General features: G+C 53.0%; 1 protein-coding gene across 3 annotated transcripts in view; it reads left to right on the top strand.

Annotated features, from left to right (window-relative positions):
• Positions 1–19,554, top strand: part of LOC135911344 (uncharacterized protein CG3556) — a 110,381-nt gene that overhangs the window by 38,131 nt on the left and 52,696 nt on the right. For all 3 annotated transcript variants that reach the window (XM_065443583.1, XM_065443578.2, XM_065443591.2), the window contains exon 4: positions 325–494. In XM_065443583.1, the coding sequence (XP_065299655.1) occupies positions 325–494 (170 nt within the window). The remainder of the gene's footprint in view (positions 1–324; positions 495–19,554) is intronic.

Below are 19,554 nucleotides of genomic sequence, written 5' to 3'. Positions count from 1 at the left end.
AGGTAGAAAAAACATGCCGCGGGGCATCAAGAGCAAGGAAAACAAATTATTACATAGACTACAGACATGTGAATGAGGTTCTTCAAACATAAAAGTTAATAGAATACTAGTAAGATGCAGCACTTCTTAATAAGGAGTCTGTGAGGTCAAAAATATTTACGTGGTGTTATACACGAAAAATTTCAGTCATCTCAAGCCTACCGCGATATATTCGGTACAGATGGCACAAGCGCACTTTTGAGCGCACTGTTCCAGTGCTCTATATACGTATGCTAGACAAGTGTGTGGACGATGTATGTGCATTGAGTAAACTGTGGATTGCAGCTGCTGTCATGGACTCCCTTGCTATCAACGTGTTGGCCATGGCCTGTTTGACCGATAACGCACTTGGAGGTGGGTCGGCAGCTGTCCACGATGCACTCAGACCTCTATCCCAGCTGCAGCAACCAGACGGCAGCTTCGGGAACGTCCACACCACGGGCCTTGTGACGCAGGTGACAGATATGAAATTATCCGATAAAGTGTGTGAATATGAAATAGCAAGCGCGCCCTTCTGACGCAGGTTCATAATGAATGCACGTGTGAAGCCCATCGGCTCCTGTTCTAATTCGCTGATAATACCTCACGCATTATTCGTTGTACTGGTTGTGTGCGTGCATGTATGAGTGCGTGATTTTGATTCCAACTCGGTATTTTTTGTATTTATCAGCGTCGCCAAAGGACATAAATGTGACTAAAGAATTGAAGCTGCTATCATAGCACCAACTGTGTCCTCCCTGTGATGCGCAGCCTGTACAATTCATCAGCAAGATCCATGATTTTTCTTTCTTTCTTCCAATCTTTCCTTCTTTCTTTCTTATTTTACTTACATGTGTGCAAGTCTTATGTACGCGCTTTTAAAGATAACATGGCCAAACAGGCGCCACCCAATTCCCAGCGCTCACTCACCTATTCATTTTTGTAAACAAATAGGAACGCAAGCTACATGTAATTCAGCGCCTTTACTGAGAAGCTTTCGGTTGCTCAACAACGTGCCCAAGCATGCAAAAAGCGTACTGCCATCGGGCGATGAAAGACCACGGCCACACTTCTGTGGACATACTGAAGCCGCTATACCACTGGCAGCCGATCGGAAATACAAGTAAATAGTATATATTCGCAGGCAGCCCTCCTGCGAATACATTCGGGGCCACCAGTGCGCCGCGTGTGCCCGATTGTGTGGTCGTTGTGCAAGCAAACATCGTACGCATCAAGCACAGTAGAGTACATCGGTGTTGCGGAATCGCATAGTGTTTGTTGCGACACGCGCAGCTGCACACGATGCTTACGCCGGCAATGCGAGAATGTGGGCGTCGTATGCGCGCGACACCCTCTCCGTATATTGCTTCGTCAGACAATAAAGGCAACCACGCTGCCGCATGCACAGCATCCCCGTCCTGAGACTCGCAGCCCGATTTATTTTCTTTATTGTCTCCACGACACAGAAGCAATTTGTGTTATGCCTTTCCCAGAGCAAGCATTTGGCGAGAGACGCTATTCTCTGACTCTTCGACGAACACGTTATTCCAAGTGCTTTGAAAGAAGACAATGTGGAGTGCGTAAAAAGAGTTTTGAGATAAAAGAAAGTGCTCTCCCGTAAAGAATGTGTAGAGGAGAGAGAGAGAACAATATATTTTTATTTTCTGAATCGCTAATCCGAGTCAGGACCCGGTTCACCCTAGATAGGAAGATTCCTTATTCCAGGAACCCTCTGGCTTGGGCTGCCAGCTTGGCCCGGGCGACAAGACTGTGTTGGTCTTCCAGGTCGTCAAGGGAAAACTTGGCCTCGCACGTACCAGTGGTGCTATAGGTCTGCGGTGTGTCGGGGTGCTCTTCTTGAGTTTCTATAAGGCGTCCTTGTTTGGAGTCGCCTTGTGGATCTTGTGAGGTGGGATATGTGGATACGTCATGCAATGGGCAATCCCGGAGACCATGTATTGCAGGGTGTCTGGGATGTCGCAGTGAGTACACGTGTACGAGTACTACGCAGGATAGAGTCTGTGCATGCTTATTCCATGTACATGGCCGTTTGTAATCGGTGGACGATGACTTTTTCCTCTTTGCTCTGATTCTTGTGTGGTGAAGAGTACGTTGGTCTGCTGAGTCAGTGGTGTCGCAGGAGCTCGGAGTACTTTACGGCGATGACATCAACATTGATGGCCAGCCTGTTGTGTGATGGCAGGAAAGCCCGGCTGGTATGCTTGCGGGCAGCGGCATGTGCCGCCTCATTTCCTATCACACCCTTATGACCTGAAATCCAGTTGACATCGGTGTTGTGGAGCGGGGCGCGTGCGATGTAATTTCGAAGTATCTTTAGTGCGGCTTCTGATATGCCTCCTTTTTGATAGTTGTGAGCGGCTGCTTGGGAATCTGTTAGGATTCCCAAACTGAAGGGCAAGTTGTTACTGCCAGAGGTATTGCCGTTTCCTCTGCAGTCTTGGCGGCTTTTGCTCGGTGACAGCTGCGAGTTCTTTGCCTTAGTGACCCATGATGCTAGGGCAAAGGCGTTTCGTTTCATATACCGGCTAGTATCGGTGTGCCTCGTATCAGAGTTTCTCGCGCATTTCTTGTTGAGTGCGCGGATTTTGTTTGTCGACGCTCAAGATAAGTTAGATGCATATTGCGCGGTATACTTGCAACACTGATACAGTCCCGGAGTGCGGGTGGGATTCTTGCTTTCTGGTCTATGTCGGCAATGTATCTTTCACTGTAGTTGAGATAGCGCAAAACTGGACGTCCGGTGGGTGTGAACTTGAGAAGTTTTAATAGGCTGATTTTATGAGCCTCGGCGAATTCTTCCCATGTATTGTGGACGCCGAGCTTGAGGAGTTTCTCCGTTGATACCATGGGTGGGAGGGTCAAGGCGACTTTGACTGCCTTTCGAATTATAACATTGGGTTTCTTGATTTCAGCCGGCTTGAGTAAGAAGTACGGAGTTCCGTATGTGATACGGCTAGTTAGGAGGGCTTCAATTATTCTTAGTGTATCTTGCTCCTTGAGCCCACTTCTTTGGTTTGTCATCCATTTGACGAGGTGCGTTATTTGTGAAAGTGTGCGCTGGAGACGCGGAAGAGCGGCCGCCTCAAATCCGTCCATGTGGATGTGAAGTCCGAGTATGCGAAGAGAGTCGACTGTAGGGATCTTGGTTCCGTTGAGCTAGACGCTAGGATCGGGTTCGATATACTTGTATTGTTTTCCGCGTGTCCATGCTCTCAAGACAAGAACCTCATACTTTTCGGGCGCGCATTGGAAACCGAAAACTGGGAGGCATCTTTCGATTGTACCGATGGCTTCTTGTAAATTGCATTCTTCTTGTCCAGTAGTAGGTGTTTTGGTCCATACTGTCATGTCATCGGAGTAAAGAGTAGGACATAGGTTTGAGAATGCGTTGAGTTGTTTTGATAGCTTGATCATTGCGATGGTGAAAGGGAAGTGTGAAATAACTGATCCTTGTGGGTTTCCTTTGTTGGGTAGCCGAAATTTATCGCTGCGGAGGTTGCAGATGCCTACTGTAGCTGTTCGGCGTGTCTGCTGATGTAGTCATGCATCCGGGCTCCGAAGCCTGTAACTTCGTGGTAGCGAAGGATGGTTTCGTGACTCACGTTGTCGAATGCGCCCTTTACGTCGAATGCCAGGATTGATTATTTGCGCCTGTGATCAAGGTAATCGAGCAGTTTTTCTTTGAGGAGCAGGAGGACGTCCTGCGTGAACTAATGCTGTCGTAGTCCGAACATATGCGGAATGTGTGCGTTATCCTCGAGGTATGGTGTGAACCAGTCGTGCATCATGTGCTCGAGGAGTTTGCCCACGCAGGATGTGAGGGCGATGGGAAGGAGGTTTTCGACGCAAAGAAGTTTGTTGGGTTTGGAGATCATGGTGACCTCCGAACGCTTCCAGGCTGCTGGATGGTCCCCTTTTTCCCAGCAGTCGTTGATTGCGGGAGGTTGCGTAGGACCTTATTAGTGATTCTGTCCTTGTCGGGGCTGGTGTTTCTAGTGAGTTTGGCTAAGGCTGCTTGGAGCTCTGTTTGCGTGAAAGGTCGATCTAGGTCTGGGTTTGGGGTGCCTTCGTATGCCTTTCCGCTCGCCGACTAGTGGACTTGTCAGTGCTAAGTTTCTGCTAAGTTCAAGAAGGAAATCGTGCTCCGATCCACCATTGTTGTGGATTAGTCTGCCCAGATCTCGCTTCTGTCGCGTTTCGCTTCGATTGGTAGCTAAGAGAGCTTGGGAACTAAGAGGAACTGCCACGTTTTTTTGGCGCTGAGTGTTTCTTGTATGCTATCACAAAAGTTATGCTAATTTTGTCTGCGAAGTTGCTCCACGTAATCTTGGGCCTGTATGGGGAGAAGGGCGATTCGTTGCTTAAGTTTTCTATTGAGTTTTTTTCTCTTCCACCTCTTCGGGAGGCTTCTTTGGCCTCCCAAAGATGAAGCACATGCGGGTTGACTGCGGGGGTGTAGGTGCTTAGTTGCGTGCTCTTGGTGTGGTGTTCTGCGGTAATGAGAAGGCCCTTGAGCCAATGCTCGATGTCGTCGATTTGTTGTGTTGCCGCTGAGGTTGCCTCTGAAGCACTTGCAATCTGTTAGTCGGGTGACTCCAGTCTTGGTCGGTTTTCGGTTATGGGGGATGTCAAGTTGGAAAATGTGGTGGTCGCTTCTGAGCGTCTCCGAGAGTCGACTCCAGTCGGCCCAGGGGATGTTAGCTGTGAAGGTTAGGTCCGCGTTTATATCCCTGCAGACACTGTTTTCGACTCTCGTGGCCTGTAGCGGGTCGTTCCAGAGGGTAAGCCTGCGCTGTTGATCAGTGTCGTGTACTCGGGCTCCCTTCTTGGTGGTGTTTCGATAAGTCCATGCTGTATGTGGGGCGTTGAAATCTCCCATGATGACAACTTGATGGCCTTTCATGCGTTTCCTGAGTTCACAGATAAAGTGGTCGAGTTCCGGAAAGTGGTCCCGAGGAGGGCTGTATAAGCTGGCGATAAAAAGGCTTTGCTGTCTGAAGTAGTCTGTCTATGAGGATTTGTTGATTTTGGAGTTTGCTCTCGAGTACTCTTACAGCTACCGCTTCTGCCTATTGGACGCTGGCATTGCCGGAGCTGCCGGCCACTTCGGCGTAATTCACGCGATTTGGATCTTGACCTGGGTCTGCTACTTCTTGTGGTGCTACTGGTGGTGTTACTTGAGTTGATGGCGTGTCCATTGGCAACACCTAGTTCAGGGAACTCGTCGCGGTTGGAGTTCCATCGACTGTCTCGTTCTTGGATCCTATATTGCAATTGCTGACTTACTTGGTAGGGTAGTGGGTTACTTGAGTTTTTTTTTTACATTCTTTCTCAGCCGTTTCGTTTCCTTCTACGCAAATTTGGCACGTGGATTGGCAGTCATGGTTCGGGGATTGGTTTGTTTTGCTACGTTTGCAACAGAAATTTAGGGTTGGTTTTGGGCAAACGTTTTCACGTTGTCTGAGGTTGCCACATGTTCGGCAATACTGAACTGACTTGCGGTAGGGTTTCCATCGGTAATCACCGCTATGATAAATGATGCTGTAGGGGACGTGTGGGCCCTCAAAATAGATGACCGCCGCCGTGGACTGTCCGAGAATGCGGGCGTTGGGGACTGTATAGCGCGCTGGCACTGGGATTCCATCCATTAGCTCCGCACTGCACGTCCCAGGCATGATGCAAAGGATAACACCTTTGCTAACATCTTCAGGTAGACGCAAGTTGGCGTTTACGTTGTAAATGTTGCCTCCAAGCTGTATGTCGGTGATCTTGGCTAAGTTTTCAGCGTAGTTCTTGTTGGCTGTACTTGCATTACTGAGGTTTTCTTTTTTGCATTTGTACTCGCACGTTATCGTGAAATTCTTTTTGTGTATACCACTGGCTCTTCGACTGCGTGACTGCGACGAGTGATCCATTGCGCTGACTTCCGCTGACTCAGTATACATTGCGCTTGTTTCTTGTCGTTCGCTTGACGTCGCGCCCGTCGCAGTGTTTCACCTTAAGGTGTACCTGTCAGCCGCAGCACCAGCGAGCGCCGAGCCTCCTCTCCGGCTCACAGTGCACGGGTGACGCCTTTTGCACATGCGGGCCTGTTGCGCATGCGTGCCTGTTGCACGAGCGGCAGTGAGCGGCAGTGAGCGCTGTCGGCCTCCTCTCCCTGCGCACCGTGCGCCTGTTGCACGTGCGACGGCGGTTCTCCCTGGAGTAAGTGCCAAGGAGGCAGTCGATGACTCTTCAGGGTTCCGAGAGACGGCGCTCGCATTCTGAAGGAGCGGGGACAGGCAGGTCGCTACAGCCGGCGCCGACTTTTCGAGACCCCCGCCATCGTGTGCGTGGGGCAGGGACGATTTGATGGCCGTCACTCCTGGTTGTCGAAGGATTGCGCCGTCGACATCCGTCCGCTCCGAGCGTACGTCGGGTGATACGTGAGCCTCGGAGCACGGTGGGGCGCTTGATGGCTGCTTGCGAGGGCCGGCCACGCCGTCCTCCTCACTCTCAGCTTCACGGGCGCGTTTCCGCGAGCTCGAGGAATCCATTTCTTCCTCGTCGTCTGAAGAGGGGAGGGAGACGGCAGTCCTCTCAGCAAGGGTGGAGTCCTGCGTCAGGGAGATGGGGCTCGCCTGGGGTAATTCCACAACAGCTTCCGGTACCCCAGTGCTGTCGAGTACAGCCATAGGCAGAGCAGGAGCCGCTGGTTGCCTAGTGGTAGCTTGCTTGCGCAGCCATTCGTCGACAATGTGCGCGGCACGGTTCTGGAGCTCTTCTCTCGCACGGAGCTCTTGGAGAGTAGACGGCTCGAGTGTCACGAGCGACGTGCTGGCATGTCGACGGTGACACGCGCGCGGCGGGCGTCCTTCCGGTGGGAGGAAACTCATGATTTAAAAAAAAAAAACGCTCACACAACAGAACCGCAGGGCACGATATCAGCACGTCATGGGAAAACGCATCCCCGCCGCGAAAAACAAACTCTCGCTCGGCACGCGCAGCGCGCGCACAACACAACACACGTGGCGCGTGCACAAAGCACCACACCCGTGCGTGGAGCAGGTGTCGTCTCGGTGTCTCGACACTCGAAGTGTGGACGCCGGGCAGGGGGAGTGATCCTACGGCAGGCACGATGCAGCGAGGTAGGCGCAGAAGGTCGCGCAGAGTATGCGTGGCAGCACGCGATGGCGGTGGCCACGCGGCTCATGCAGCACACGCCGGAACGATGTGCAAGCACGTCCGCACACGTGGAGTCGGGTGCGGCTGGCGAGGCGAGGTCGTCGGAGCGAAAGGCTGCGTGACCTTGACGTGAGATGGCGCGACTACTGATGATCACGCTCCACCAGCTACTGGACAGAGCGCAGCTGCCTTCCTGAAGGATCCGCCAGCTCCTCCTTCAAAGCGCCTTGCCTCAAAAAAGAAGGGCAAGGGGAAGCGACGGACAACTCCAGGCAGCCTGCAGCCTCCAGCGACTGCTACCACCTCGGGCCCAGCGGCTTCTCCACAGCAACAGGCGCCACTGAAGAACACCCCCAACAGTTCTCAAGTCGCACCCTCCCTGGCACCCGAGAGCGGCGAACCAGCAGAGGATGCTTTCGCCATGGTCCTCTCTAGGAACGCCCAGCGCCGCGCCAGGGCTCTACAAGCCGCCACCATACCGGTTGACCCAGCGGTGGTCGGGACGGCCCTGTTCCGCCCTTCTGGCCCGGGAGGGGCCTTCGAGCGAGGATCCCGCCATGCTATTGCCGCTGTGCTCTCTGCGCTGCCAGGGGTGTCCGCGGTCCGGGTTAACACAAAAAGAAACATTGTGGCCGCGGACGCGACCTCGCAGGCCTGCTTGGAGAGGCTGCTCGCCACCACCGAGCTCCGCGGCATTCCCGTTGCTGCTCGGCCACCAGCTGTCCGTGGAAACAGCACCGGCTTTATACACGGTATTGACGACGAGACTACCGACGCAGAGCTGGCTGGTGCGATCGAGTCCAGTGTCCCTGTCCTGTCTGCGACCCGCTCCGGCAACAAGGCGATGCTCCGCTTTAGCAGCCCGGTCCCTCCCGAGCATGTGTCCATATACAAGCTCCAGTTCCGGGTGAGGCCTGGAAGACCGCGTCCACTGCAGTGCCAGCAATGTGGCCGCTATGGGCACGTGGCTGCAACCTGCGACAGACCTACCAGCTGCCTGCACTGTGGGAGGTCACACGAGCGAGGAGAAAACTGCCCAAATGCCGCCCACAGCAATAATTGTGGTGGCGATCACCCTGCTAATACTCCTGCCTGTCCCAGGTGGCAGGAAGAACGTAGGGTGGCAACCATCATGGCGACCGCCCCTACTCCCCTCTCTCGTCGTGCCGTCCGGGCCTCTGTGCGGGAAGAGACACAGCAGGCGAAGACCTCCACGCAAGTCTCATATGCACAGGCCCTAACCGGCCGTACACGAATTTACCAGTCGGCGACGCTCCCTCCTGGCCAGCCACCCAAAGCAGCCCCACGGACCCTCCGAGCCGGACCACCTGTAGCTACCACCTCAACCCCGGAGGCACCAGCCACACCACCACCGCAGGCCTGTCCAGACCCCCGCGACCAGCTGATCGCGAGCCTGCAGCTGACGCTGAAGGCCATCGGAGAGATGCTGCCTGCTGACAGCCCACTCCGAGCCCTCTGCCTCCAGGCGGGAGGCGTGCCATCCACCCAACACCAGCATGGCTAGCATCTCATCGAGGTCCCGTCGCCGCCGCCCGAGGGTGCTCCAGTGGAATGTAAACTCGCTGCAGCGACGGCACGGCGAGCTGTGTGAGTACCTCCTGCGGTGCGACTTCGACGTCCTCGCACTGCAGGAGGTATACGCCGTAGCCGAGAACGTACGGCTCCCCGGCTACACTGGCTACTCGGGCGCCACCACCTGTGCCACACGCAGTTGCACTGCAGCACCCTGCCTAGATGGAGCCCACAAGACAGGGAAGCCACGCACGGCAATCTACGTCCGCAGCACCCTGGCGCACGCTGTTCTACCTGTTGCTGACATCGCGGGTGGCCCCCTGGAGTCATGTGCCGTCACCGTACGCCTTGGCAGCCAAGACACCGCTGTGGCGAGCGTCTACATTCGTCCAGGAAAGCCGTGGGATCCTTCCAGCCTCGTACAGCTGGCTGTCCGCCTCGGTGGCCATGCCGTCCTGTGCGGTGACTTCAACGCACACCACACGGATTGGGGTAGCCGCAGCTGCACCCGCCGAGGCAAGGACCTCACAGACGCCATCAGCCGAGCTGGCCTGCTGATCTTGAACACTGGGGAGCCTACCTACGTCCGCCGCGGAGCTCGCACGGCCATCGACCTCTCCCTCACCACCGAGCAGTGCTCCTACTCCTGGGCCACAACTCCGGACACATGGGGGTCTGACCACTTCCCTATCGTGATCAGCCCCGTGTCTGGGAGAAGGCCTAGGACAAGAACTTACCACGTCACAGACTGGTCCCTGTTCCGGAAGCACTGCAGCAATTTGGACGATGGCCGTGACTTCCTCAGCGCCATTGCGGATTGTGCTCAGGCTGCCACCGTTCAGTGCTCTGCCCAACCATATACCCCCGCTCCGGACCTCCACCTGCTCAACCTCCGCGCCTCCAGGCGCCGTATGGAGCGCAGAGCAATCCGGACGGGCAAGGCAGAGCATTGGACCGAGTACAGACGCGCGGATGCCCGCTGCAGGCGCCAGGCCCGGCGCAGGAGGAGCCAGAGCTGGAGGAGCCTCTGCTCTGCCATCGAGGACAGATCTAGGGGACCCCTGGCTTGGAGACTGCTCAGATCTCTCACCGGCAGGAGAACAATCCTACAACCTGTCCTCGCCGCTGCCATCACGCTGGGCATCAGCGAAGAGGCCCTTGCGGAGCTCCTCGCCGACCAGTTCGCGCCGGCTGTACCACGCACTGCAGCCATCCTGCCGGTAGGACAGCCTTCCCTCAGCCTGCCTAGCTGCTGGCACAACCATCACCCGGGGTGGACATCGAGCCAGATTGCTGCTATCTGCCAGGACCCCCTGACGCTGCACGAGCTCCAAGTGGCCCTGAAGAGGGGGAAGCGCCGCAGCGCACCAGGAGCCGATGGAGTGACGACCCAAATGCTCCGCAACCTGGCCGCCAGCGAGCAGCAGCGCCTGCTCGACTGCTACAACGACATCTGGAGGTCAGGGCAGGTGCCGGAGCAATGGCGCACAGCCATCGTGGCCCCCATCCTGAAGGCCGGAAAGCCGGTTGGAAACGTGAGCTCCTACCGGCCGGTCTCCCTCACTTCCGCCTCCTGTAAGGTGATGGAGGCCATTGCTTTGGTCCGACTGGACTGGGTGGCCCGTGCCCGTGGCTTCCTGGCCGATGAGCAGACGGGGTTCCGGCGGCGCCGATGCACCGCGGACTCCATCGCGGATGTGGTCTCCACGCTGGAAGAGGCCAAGGCCTGCGGTGACGCCGTGCTCCTGGTGCTTATCGACATCAAGGGGGCCTTCGACGGCCTGCCCCACCCAGTCGTTGAGCAGGCCCTGGACCTACTTGGCATCAACGGGAATCTGCGGCGGTTCATCTCGTCGTTCCTAGAGGAACGCACTCTCAGGGTACGAGTGGGCCGATCGAGGAGCTCCCCTCGGCCGGTGGCAGCGGGCGTGCCACAAGTACGATGCAGCAGCCACCTCACGCCTGCGGTATGCCCTCCCACTCGTGGCACTACCACCAGCCCGTCTCAAGAAGCTGGAGCTGCAGCATCGGGCCGCGATTAGGCTCTGCCTGGGCGCTCCCCGCAGCTCCCAAGTCGCTGCAACCTTGGCCGAGGCGGGAGCATGGCCCCTGTCACTCCTCCTCCTACAGCAGGGGCTACGCCATGTTGACCGCCTCCACCATGGACCAGACGGCAGTGCCCTGCTCTCCCGACTGCGCTCGCGGCCCCATTCACAGATGGGCAGACTCTGTGGGCTGTACGAAGAGGTGATTGGGAGGCCTCCAGCGAACAACGCACAACTGCCTCCTCCCCAGAGACCACCCATACCCATCACCACAGAGCTGCCCGGCGTTTCCAAATGGCGCTCCCCAACTTGTGCCCTTCAACAGACGGCTGCTTCCCTCCTGCATGAGGACCACGGTGGAAACCTGCAGATCTACGTTGACGGCTCGGTAATGCCGGACACAGGCTCGTCGACTGCGGCCTGCGTGGTGCCCGCTTTGGGGAAGAGCAAGCAGTGTCGCCTCCCCAACCATGCGACTTCAACAGCGGCAGAGGTAGCAGGCCTTCACCTGGCTGTGGACTTACTCGCAGAGGCGCTGCCAGTGACCCCAGTGACCATCTACTGCGACTCCAAGGCGGCACTCCTCAGCCTGCAGAGGCCAGAAAGGGCCAGCCTCGGGGTTGCCCTGCTCTCGTCAAGGCTGATGGCGCTCCAGGAGGCGGGCTGCTCAGTATCCCTGCACTGGCTTCCAGCCCACGTAGGGATACCGGGCAACGAGGAAGCAGATGCACTGGCAAAGCGTGCCCACCACTGCGTGGTCCCGCCCAGCCTGGCAGTGACAGCCAGTGATTTCACATGCCACAGGCTTCAGCGCCATCTGCTGGCCTGCCATCCGGACAAGCGGATGTCCTTGGGCCGCCCTCCGCAACCACTTCCACAGCGCGGCCTCGCACGCAGGGAGACCTCCCTCCTTCTGCGACTGAGGATTGGCTGCTGTTGGACGGGTGCTCGCCGCCACCGGCACGGCCTCGCCGCCTCTCCAGCCTGTGCCTCCTGTGGGGAGCCCGAGACCCTGGAGCACCTCCTGCTGGCCTGCCCTGCCTACCTGCAGCAGCGTGACCGTCTCCTGCAGGAGTTCCGACGACTGGGGCTTCCTTCTACACGACAGGAAGACATCCTCTTCCCTGGTCGTAGCGAGCTACCAGCCCTCCTGAGTGTCGTCGAGTACCTCGACTCGTCGGGGCTCTCGGCGAGACTCTAGGATTCTCTGCAAAGACGGATAGCCTCACGGCTACCCAAACCACTCTAGGCTACTCGAACTGCCCCAATCATCTGGCTCCAGCTGGATCACCGCCCCCTGGCCTTTCACCAGATCACCAATCCTACCGGACCCACTGGGCCCTTCCTGCCGGACTGCTCAGCCGCTGCCATGGCGCCCCTTTAACCCTCTACTCTCCTATCTCCTTTGCTCCCACTATGCCCCCCCCCCCACCCCCGTTGACGCTGAGCCGTGCTCCCGCAAGGGCTGCAGAAAACAGCGTCAGCCTTTTCGTATCCCTTCAAGAACCACTTCTCTCTCTCCCTGGCGGGCCGGTGTGGTCTCGCGCAGTGTTACACTCAGCAAGGCGCGGGGTGGTGGATGAAAATGAAGCTCGAAATCTTGACGAAAAGCGCACTCACCTTTAAAGTAGGTGGTACCCGCTGGTTCCTTGTAGCTTGCTGATTCTGACGGTGCAAAATGAGATGGGTTAGTGGCCTTTTCCGTAGAAATGAGTGCAAGACGCAGGAGCCCATGTGAGGCACGTCAGTACTCCATGGCCCCTTAGCGGAGAATTATGTAGACGAGATAAAAACAAAGCAAAAAAACACGTAATGTTGGGCAACTCTTGTTCTACAGAAAATTCCCGGCATTCTACTGAACACGCCTTTTTTTCGGAGCCAGATTTGGAGCTTTTATGGCCCGTCACGCGACAATGCCTTGCCGCCGCCTCTCGCGTTACTCAATTTGTGCGAGAGCGCGCTGGGAGACTTGGCCGGAGTTTCAAGTTACAAGGCTTGTTGGCTAACGTAGTTTGGAAGCGAACGTCGCTGTAGTGTCTAGTGTCTAGTGTCTTCTTAGCAGCAATGAAAATGTTTATACCGGCCTTGCGGTCTGAAAATCCCCTATAGTACATGAATCACAATGCAAGGCAAAAACAGAAAAATAAGCTGTTTCGATGACTCGTGCAGCAGCACCTAAACAACATAAAAATCTGATAATAACACCTGGAGGCAAATACAATTCCACAAAACAAAATGTACGCAAGCGAAACCCGAATTTTGACGCTTTCGATGGTGAGATAGTTGGATAAGAAGCATTGCTTGGCTTAGGAGAAAAGGAACAAAAATGTAAATATAGGTCAGTGAATAATAAGTGAATATACAAATAGAGAAGCGGATATCACATGTGTTAGAATTACAGCTAAATCTTGCATATAGAATGGCATACATGTCCTTGTAGTATAAAGTTCGTGAAGTGTTGTCGTAAAGTTTAAACGAATATGGCAACTATGGCAATATGCCACAGGATATTGCAACTGCCATATACAATTTCCCTCGTCTTCGGGTTGTCGATGAATTGCCCAGACGCTGTGATCTGCTAGGGTCATAATTAGCGCACATCATAGAACGACTGGCCCGGGAAGACGTTGGCCCCGGATTCTCTCCCTGGACCAGGACGAATCTTTCTTGAACTACGAAACTTTCTTTCTGAGATACCCGTATCAGTTTCCTTTGCAGCTTCGGACGCCCGTCTGTTTGACCTCCCTGCATTTCCTCTCTTTGCTTTCTCGCTCTCTCTCTGATGCTACAGTCGGATGTGTAGAGAATTTTCGCTTTCACACCAACCCCCGCCCTTTATCCAATGTGTAAGCGAGTGCAGTTTTTTATGACGCTCATGTGTAGGTCTCGTTATTTCCAAAACATCAAAATGAAAATTAGCTTTAAGAAGTATGTGTACTTCATGTTAAATGGACGCTGAAGCCAAGTACTAGGTTGATGCAGACCATTAAAATACCATTCCAGCAAGCCCGCAGCGCTTGTTTACTTAGGTTAGGAGAAAATTGCATCTGCAGGGTCCGAATACCTTTATCGCAATTCAAATCTGCCGCGACCCAACCGGGGAGTCATGACGTTGCATACGGCATCACCACCTTTTTCGGCTGTCGGTGAGTAAAACGATGCCCGACAGATGGCGGTGCTATTTTTTGCGCAATATGCATACTCGGGCCGTCGAAAAACCAAGCCAGGACAGAGCGGTGGATTCACCGCTCCACTTGCTTTTGGTCAAGTGGTGTGGACTGCTCTGGCATCCCGCGACATCACATGGACATGGAAATCTCTGCTACTTGCAGTTTGTGCGAGTTTCGCGAGCCAGAAAAGCCAGCGCAGCACTACGCGATAGCGAAACTACTGAGATGCGAAAGCGCGGGTGGCGCAGAGTCGAGCGAAAACGAAACCTTTCGACCGCCCACATGTTGTAAAGGGTTTTTTTTTTTCTAAAGATGAACCAGAATTGAAAAAGTAGCATTTTTTCATCTTATAATTCAATATAATGATGTTTTTACAACGAGTGGTTGAGTACTAGTGATATTATTTAAACGGGGAGTGCTTTCGTCATCGGACAAGTATTTGAATGTGCCCGGGGATTATCTAATAGTGTGCTGCATTTACCTCAATTTCTCGATTACTAAGGCTGTGTTCGCGATAATATTGAAGCTTTAGAGATTCTCGTGGAGTAATCTATCACGTTATGTTGACTTAATATTTGCCTTTATCGTCTGTTTAGGCGAAGTTATTATCACGTTCATAATTTCGTGAAATAAAATGGCGGCTCTATTCCGAATCAACTTCATCCTGTGTTTGAAGAGAAACAATAAGAAGATGGGAGGGTGGGGAGGTTAACCTAAAAAAATCCATTTGTCTATCTGATACAAAGGAATGAGAAAGAGGAAATAAGACAAAAAACTAGGTAATTCCTTGAACAAATATGCATACAAGGAAAATGTGACGTTCAACGAGACAACACAGGCCAATCAATCACAAAAAAATTAATAGCATCTTGTGCGCTGTTGAATGGCGGGGTCAGTGTTACGGTGTCTTGCAGGCAAACGCCAATCGTTTGCACGTGCTGAAGTAATATAGATCGCTTATTTAAAAAAAATACAGCAGAACTCATCTCATGGTGACTGTCGACGGTGAGGCTATTAGTATCCGAGCCCGTATAGCGACACAGCGCATTTTTGAAGACGTTGTTTATTTACCATGTTTAGTGGTAACTCTGAGATTTTCCTTGCTTCGGTTGTGTGCGACAGACTCCGATATCGTCCCACTTTGCTATGGCACTCGCTTGCCAATAGTGCCCGCGAGCATGGCAGCATGGCGACGACTGTAGACGCGGACGCACCGACGACGACGGAACACCGAAGAAGTATAATGACGCCGATTGAACTACAAAAGGCGTTATGACAAAGATATCATGACGACAGTAAGGTGTCGATTCTTGAGTGATCGCGATGGCGTGACAACGATATGACAACAGATGCAGGATGATGGCTACATGACGACGACGCACTGAGGACGATGGCATGACAGCGGTATGAGAACAATGAGATGGCGACGAGTGTACGACGGCAATGGCGCCGCGACAGCTGCGTCATGATGACTAAGCTGCAATGACGACGACACAACGACCGCGATGCGTGGGCCCCTTGAACGCAGCGAGCACCGCTTCTGTTCTCCTTCTTTCCGCGCGTTGTTTGTCCATGACATGCACAGCAGTCCCACCGGATGCGAACAAGTGCGCTCACACACAATCACAATGGCCACTGTAATACACTACTTCTGAACTTCAGTGCGGCTCTACACAGCGATAACAACTTATCGTCTGTTTATTTTCAACTTTCTTTGCGACGTGAATGTCTTCTGCGCCCACCGTGCTCTGTGGCTGCATTAGCATGCAGGAATCATTTTTGGCAGTCTCCGTTGCCGGTATACGCTTGGCCGCTGAATTGCATGCCAGTGCGGTCACTTCGAAGAGGCGGCGCTGCATCGCCGCGTCGTTAATGCCGCACACGAGTCTGTTGCGAACCATGCTAATTAGGTAAAAAAGTTCCGTACTCACAGTCTGAAAAAAAGCTTTTTCAAGGCAGCCACGTAGGTAGTCACTGACGGCTTTTCTTACTTGGTGAGAGTAGCTGTTGAAGTTGAAGCGAGAGACGACCACTGGTGACCTGGGAACGAAGTGGGTGGACAGCACGCTGGAGATGTCGTCGATGTACACCTGGTCAGGAGTCTTGGGTGTCAGCAGGCTCTGATGGAGGGGGTATGTGTTGACTCCGCGGCTGGGCAGAAAGACGGACCTTTCCTTCAGGAACGCTGTTAGTATTGAAGAAGAGCTTCACTTGCGTTAAGTACTCAGTCCAAGCTGCTCCTTCGCCGTGAAACGGTTCCAACGCTCTGTATAGGTCGGCATAATAGCGTAAATGTTACTTATGCCGAATGTTTTGTCCTCGTCGCCAAAATCTGTCACGAGTCACCGTGAGATGTGCTCGAGGGAAACGCGCACTTACGTGCCTCTACGGGAAAGTCAGCAGGAGGCCGGAAATGAAGAAACCGGACTCTTTGCGTTCACGTTTCAGACTGCCCGCCTCAAGTGGGGAGCGTTTATTCTTCGTATTTTTGTTCCCCTTCCCGGCGTGACCCCCTGAACACAGCGAGCGCCGCTTCTGTTCCCCTTCCTCCCTCGCATTGCTTGTCCATGACGCACTCGGCAGCCATGTAAGCATTAGCGTCCGCCTTCGCTATTAATATGTACAATGTCACAATATGCTGGTACTTGCTCTAACAAACAGCTTTAGCGTGCGAACGTTTTTCTGAATAGTGACCCATAGGCTTCATAGGTATTATGGACGCCACCTATAGCCTACTTTATTCCGAGAACGACACGAGTGTGCACGACTTTATGCGCTACTGAATTGTTGTTTCACGCAGCAATTCATCCGCTACTGAACTACACTGCTGTGATTTTGTCGTGCAAAGGTTTCACATCATCGTATATCCTTCAGACGAGAAAGCATGCTTCCTGTTGGACAAGATGAAGGTAGCGTCTCGAGCTACAATACAGGCTCACATGTTGATTAAAATAACCGAGTGTAACTTACGACGCTCTGCAGGAATGTGCCTGTTTGTCCAGGGATGGCTGCCACTGAGCCCTGGTCACGCCGCCGAGGCAGCTTTAACCAATAAAATCGAAAACAAGTGGGAAATACACAAGTGTTTAACTCTTGCTTACTCATCAAACCTATAAGCTGAAGAGCGCGCCTTTGCTCTCCTTCTTTCGTAACCCTGCAATGCACAACGTACCATTTTTGCTGTTGGCTGTTTGATCCCGTGAAATTTTTATTTAGACGTTAGAAACAACTTCTAGTATACAGCAGCGTTTATGATACGTCGGAGCCAGTTTTCGATTGTGCATAGTTCAGGAAACCAATTACTAATTAAATAATTACTCGTGTAATTAAATTTTAGCTGAAGTAACATTCCATTGTTTTTTTTTCTACAAATGTACTCACTATGGCCAGAACTGAATGTGAACAATTTATTCAATTTTTTTATCAGTGGAACTGTGTTAGGCATTACGGGTTAACTGCGACATCTCAATCCACGGTGCCATCGTCCAATCGTTAATAAAGTACCGATATCACCAATGTCATACATATCAATCATCATGCCTTTCTATACTGAAGCACTCTGAAGAAGTGGCAGTTTCGCGCGAAAAGCGAAGCATAGATTGCTACAGCGAATTATTGGACACCCATACGAAGAATAGTAGTTTTATCGGCCATGTAAGCTTTTAAGCATAGACATACTAACTAAATTAACAAGCATGGTGTCACATGCGCTCAAGCAAACATGAACACACTTCACCCGCTGCGGTGGCTTAGCGGCTACGGTGTCGCACTGCTAAGTACGAGGTAGCGGGATCAAACCACAGCCGCGGCGGCCGCATTTCGATGGGGGCAAAGTGTAAAAACACCCGTTTCCTGCGAACTGGGGCACGTTAGAGATGTGCTGGAGGTCAAAATTAACCCGGAGTCCCCCACTATGGCGTGCCGCATTATCAAATCGTGTTTTTTTTTTGCACGTAAAACCTTAGAATTCATTCAACACATCTCGCTCTCTGACCGCGGAAACTGGCTGTGAAAACGCTGGAGTGAGGAAGCGTGGCAGCACAACCGAGCGAATTGACTTTCGCGCTACCTTTCGCATCAACACTAGAGAGTTTTAGCCCAGCGGGTTTACGGCCAGGGGAGCGGAGCGGTCTCCACCGTTGCGCCAGCGGAGCGGCTCGCGAAAAAAGAATTTTAGCCCAGCGGATCACCCGCTCGAGCGGGGTAAAGAGCGGGGCGCTCTGCTGCCCCACCTAGTGGTTCGAATAGGAGTTACTGAGAAATGAAATTGAATTACGCTTGCTTTTATTACGCAATAAATGTTGAATAAAGATATATTACATGTTCTCAGTGCATTATTTGTTAATAATCTACTGAGTATTAATGTACGGGTCAGCGCGGCAGTCGCCGTCTTCGATGCAGAACTGCCGGCGTTCATGTTCGCGGCTGCCGTCTTGCATTTCCCATACACGCCCGCGCGCCCTTACGCACGCTCGCGCGCTGCGTATACGCTCCGCTGGGGAGTGCTTTCCAACGGGCGTAAACGCCGCTCCGTAAAACCGCTGGCCGCCTCAGCGTGGTGCGCATGCGCAGTCGCGTCTCCGCTCGCCCGCTCCGCTCCGCTGGCCGTAAACCCGCTGGGCTAAAACTCTCTACTAACTAAGCCGCAAAAACCCAGCGCACGGCGGACTCCGTCGCCCTCGCAGATGGCTTTCAATATACAGCCGCTCGGAATAAAGCCCCCTCCCTCCATCTCTACCCTTTCCCCGGACCCTTGTGCGCGACGGAAGACGGCGCGCTTCCTCACCACTTTCCTCCCTTGCCTGCGCAAAGATCGAGCGGCGATCGCCCGCTCACCCTCTTACGCTTTCACTCGCACATTCAGCATACGGCGCACGGTGACGATATTATGGCCCTTCGATTTTATACAGAACCTCACGGCGACGCCGACGGCAGAAATGCGCCTGGAGTGTCCATATATAATGATGGATAAACACCCGCAGCGCGCGCGGATAGTTTGATCTGCAGAATTGTTTTATTTGTAGTCATATTAGGGTTCCACTATTCAGAATAACATCTCTCTTCTGAATTTTGTATTTCACAAAAATGTTGCGGGATGAATATAATCTGACCCTTGGATATTAAAGAAGTTATGATAGTGCCTGTTCAGTCAGTCAGTCAGTCGGTCAGTCAGTCAGTCAGTCAGTCAGTCAGTCAGTCAGTCAATCAGTCAGTCAGTCAGTCAGTCACGAAATCAATAAATTAATCACTTTTATCTCCTTTATGAGTAAAAGCAAGGCCAGGATAGAGAGCGAAAGAGCAGTTTCATAGAAGTCCAGCATTTTTCTTCTTTTTTTTACAATGAACAGCCTGCGCTTGCAAACGGGACACTGCCCGTATTCACAGAACGATTTCATGATAGAACTGTTTCTAAGAAGTGGTGCCACCCAGTTGAGATGTTGGTCATTTATTAGCAAAAGCTGCGAACCAGAGACACGAAGGTCTTAGGAAGGAAAACCTTTGTGAATTTGGCCCCAAAATTTTACCGGAATAAAAGCATAGTGGCTCAGCTCTACTTAAAGTAAATGATACGCAAATCCAGCCAGTTAGAAAACTTGTAAATG

The sequence above is a fragment of the Dermacentor albipictus genome, chromosome 1 (genome assembly GCF_038994185.2).
Source record: "Dermacentor albipictus isolate Rhodes 1998 colony chromosome 1, USDA_Dalb.pri_finalv2, whole genome shotgun sequence".
Taxonomy (NCBI): Eukaryota; Metazoa; Arthropoda; class Arachnida; order Ixodida; family Ixodidae; genus Dermacentor; species Dermacentor albipictus.
This window is presented reverse-complemented; position numbering and strand designations above follow the sequence as displayed.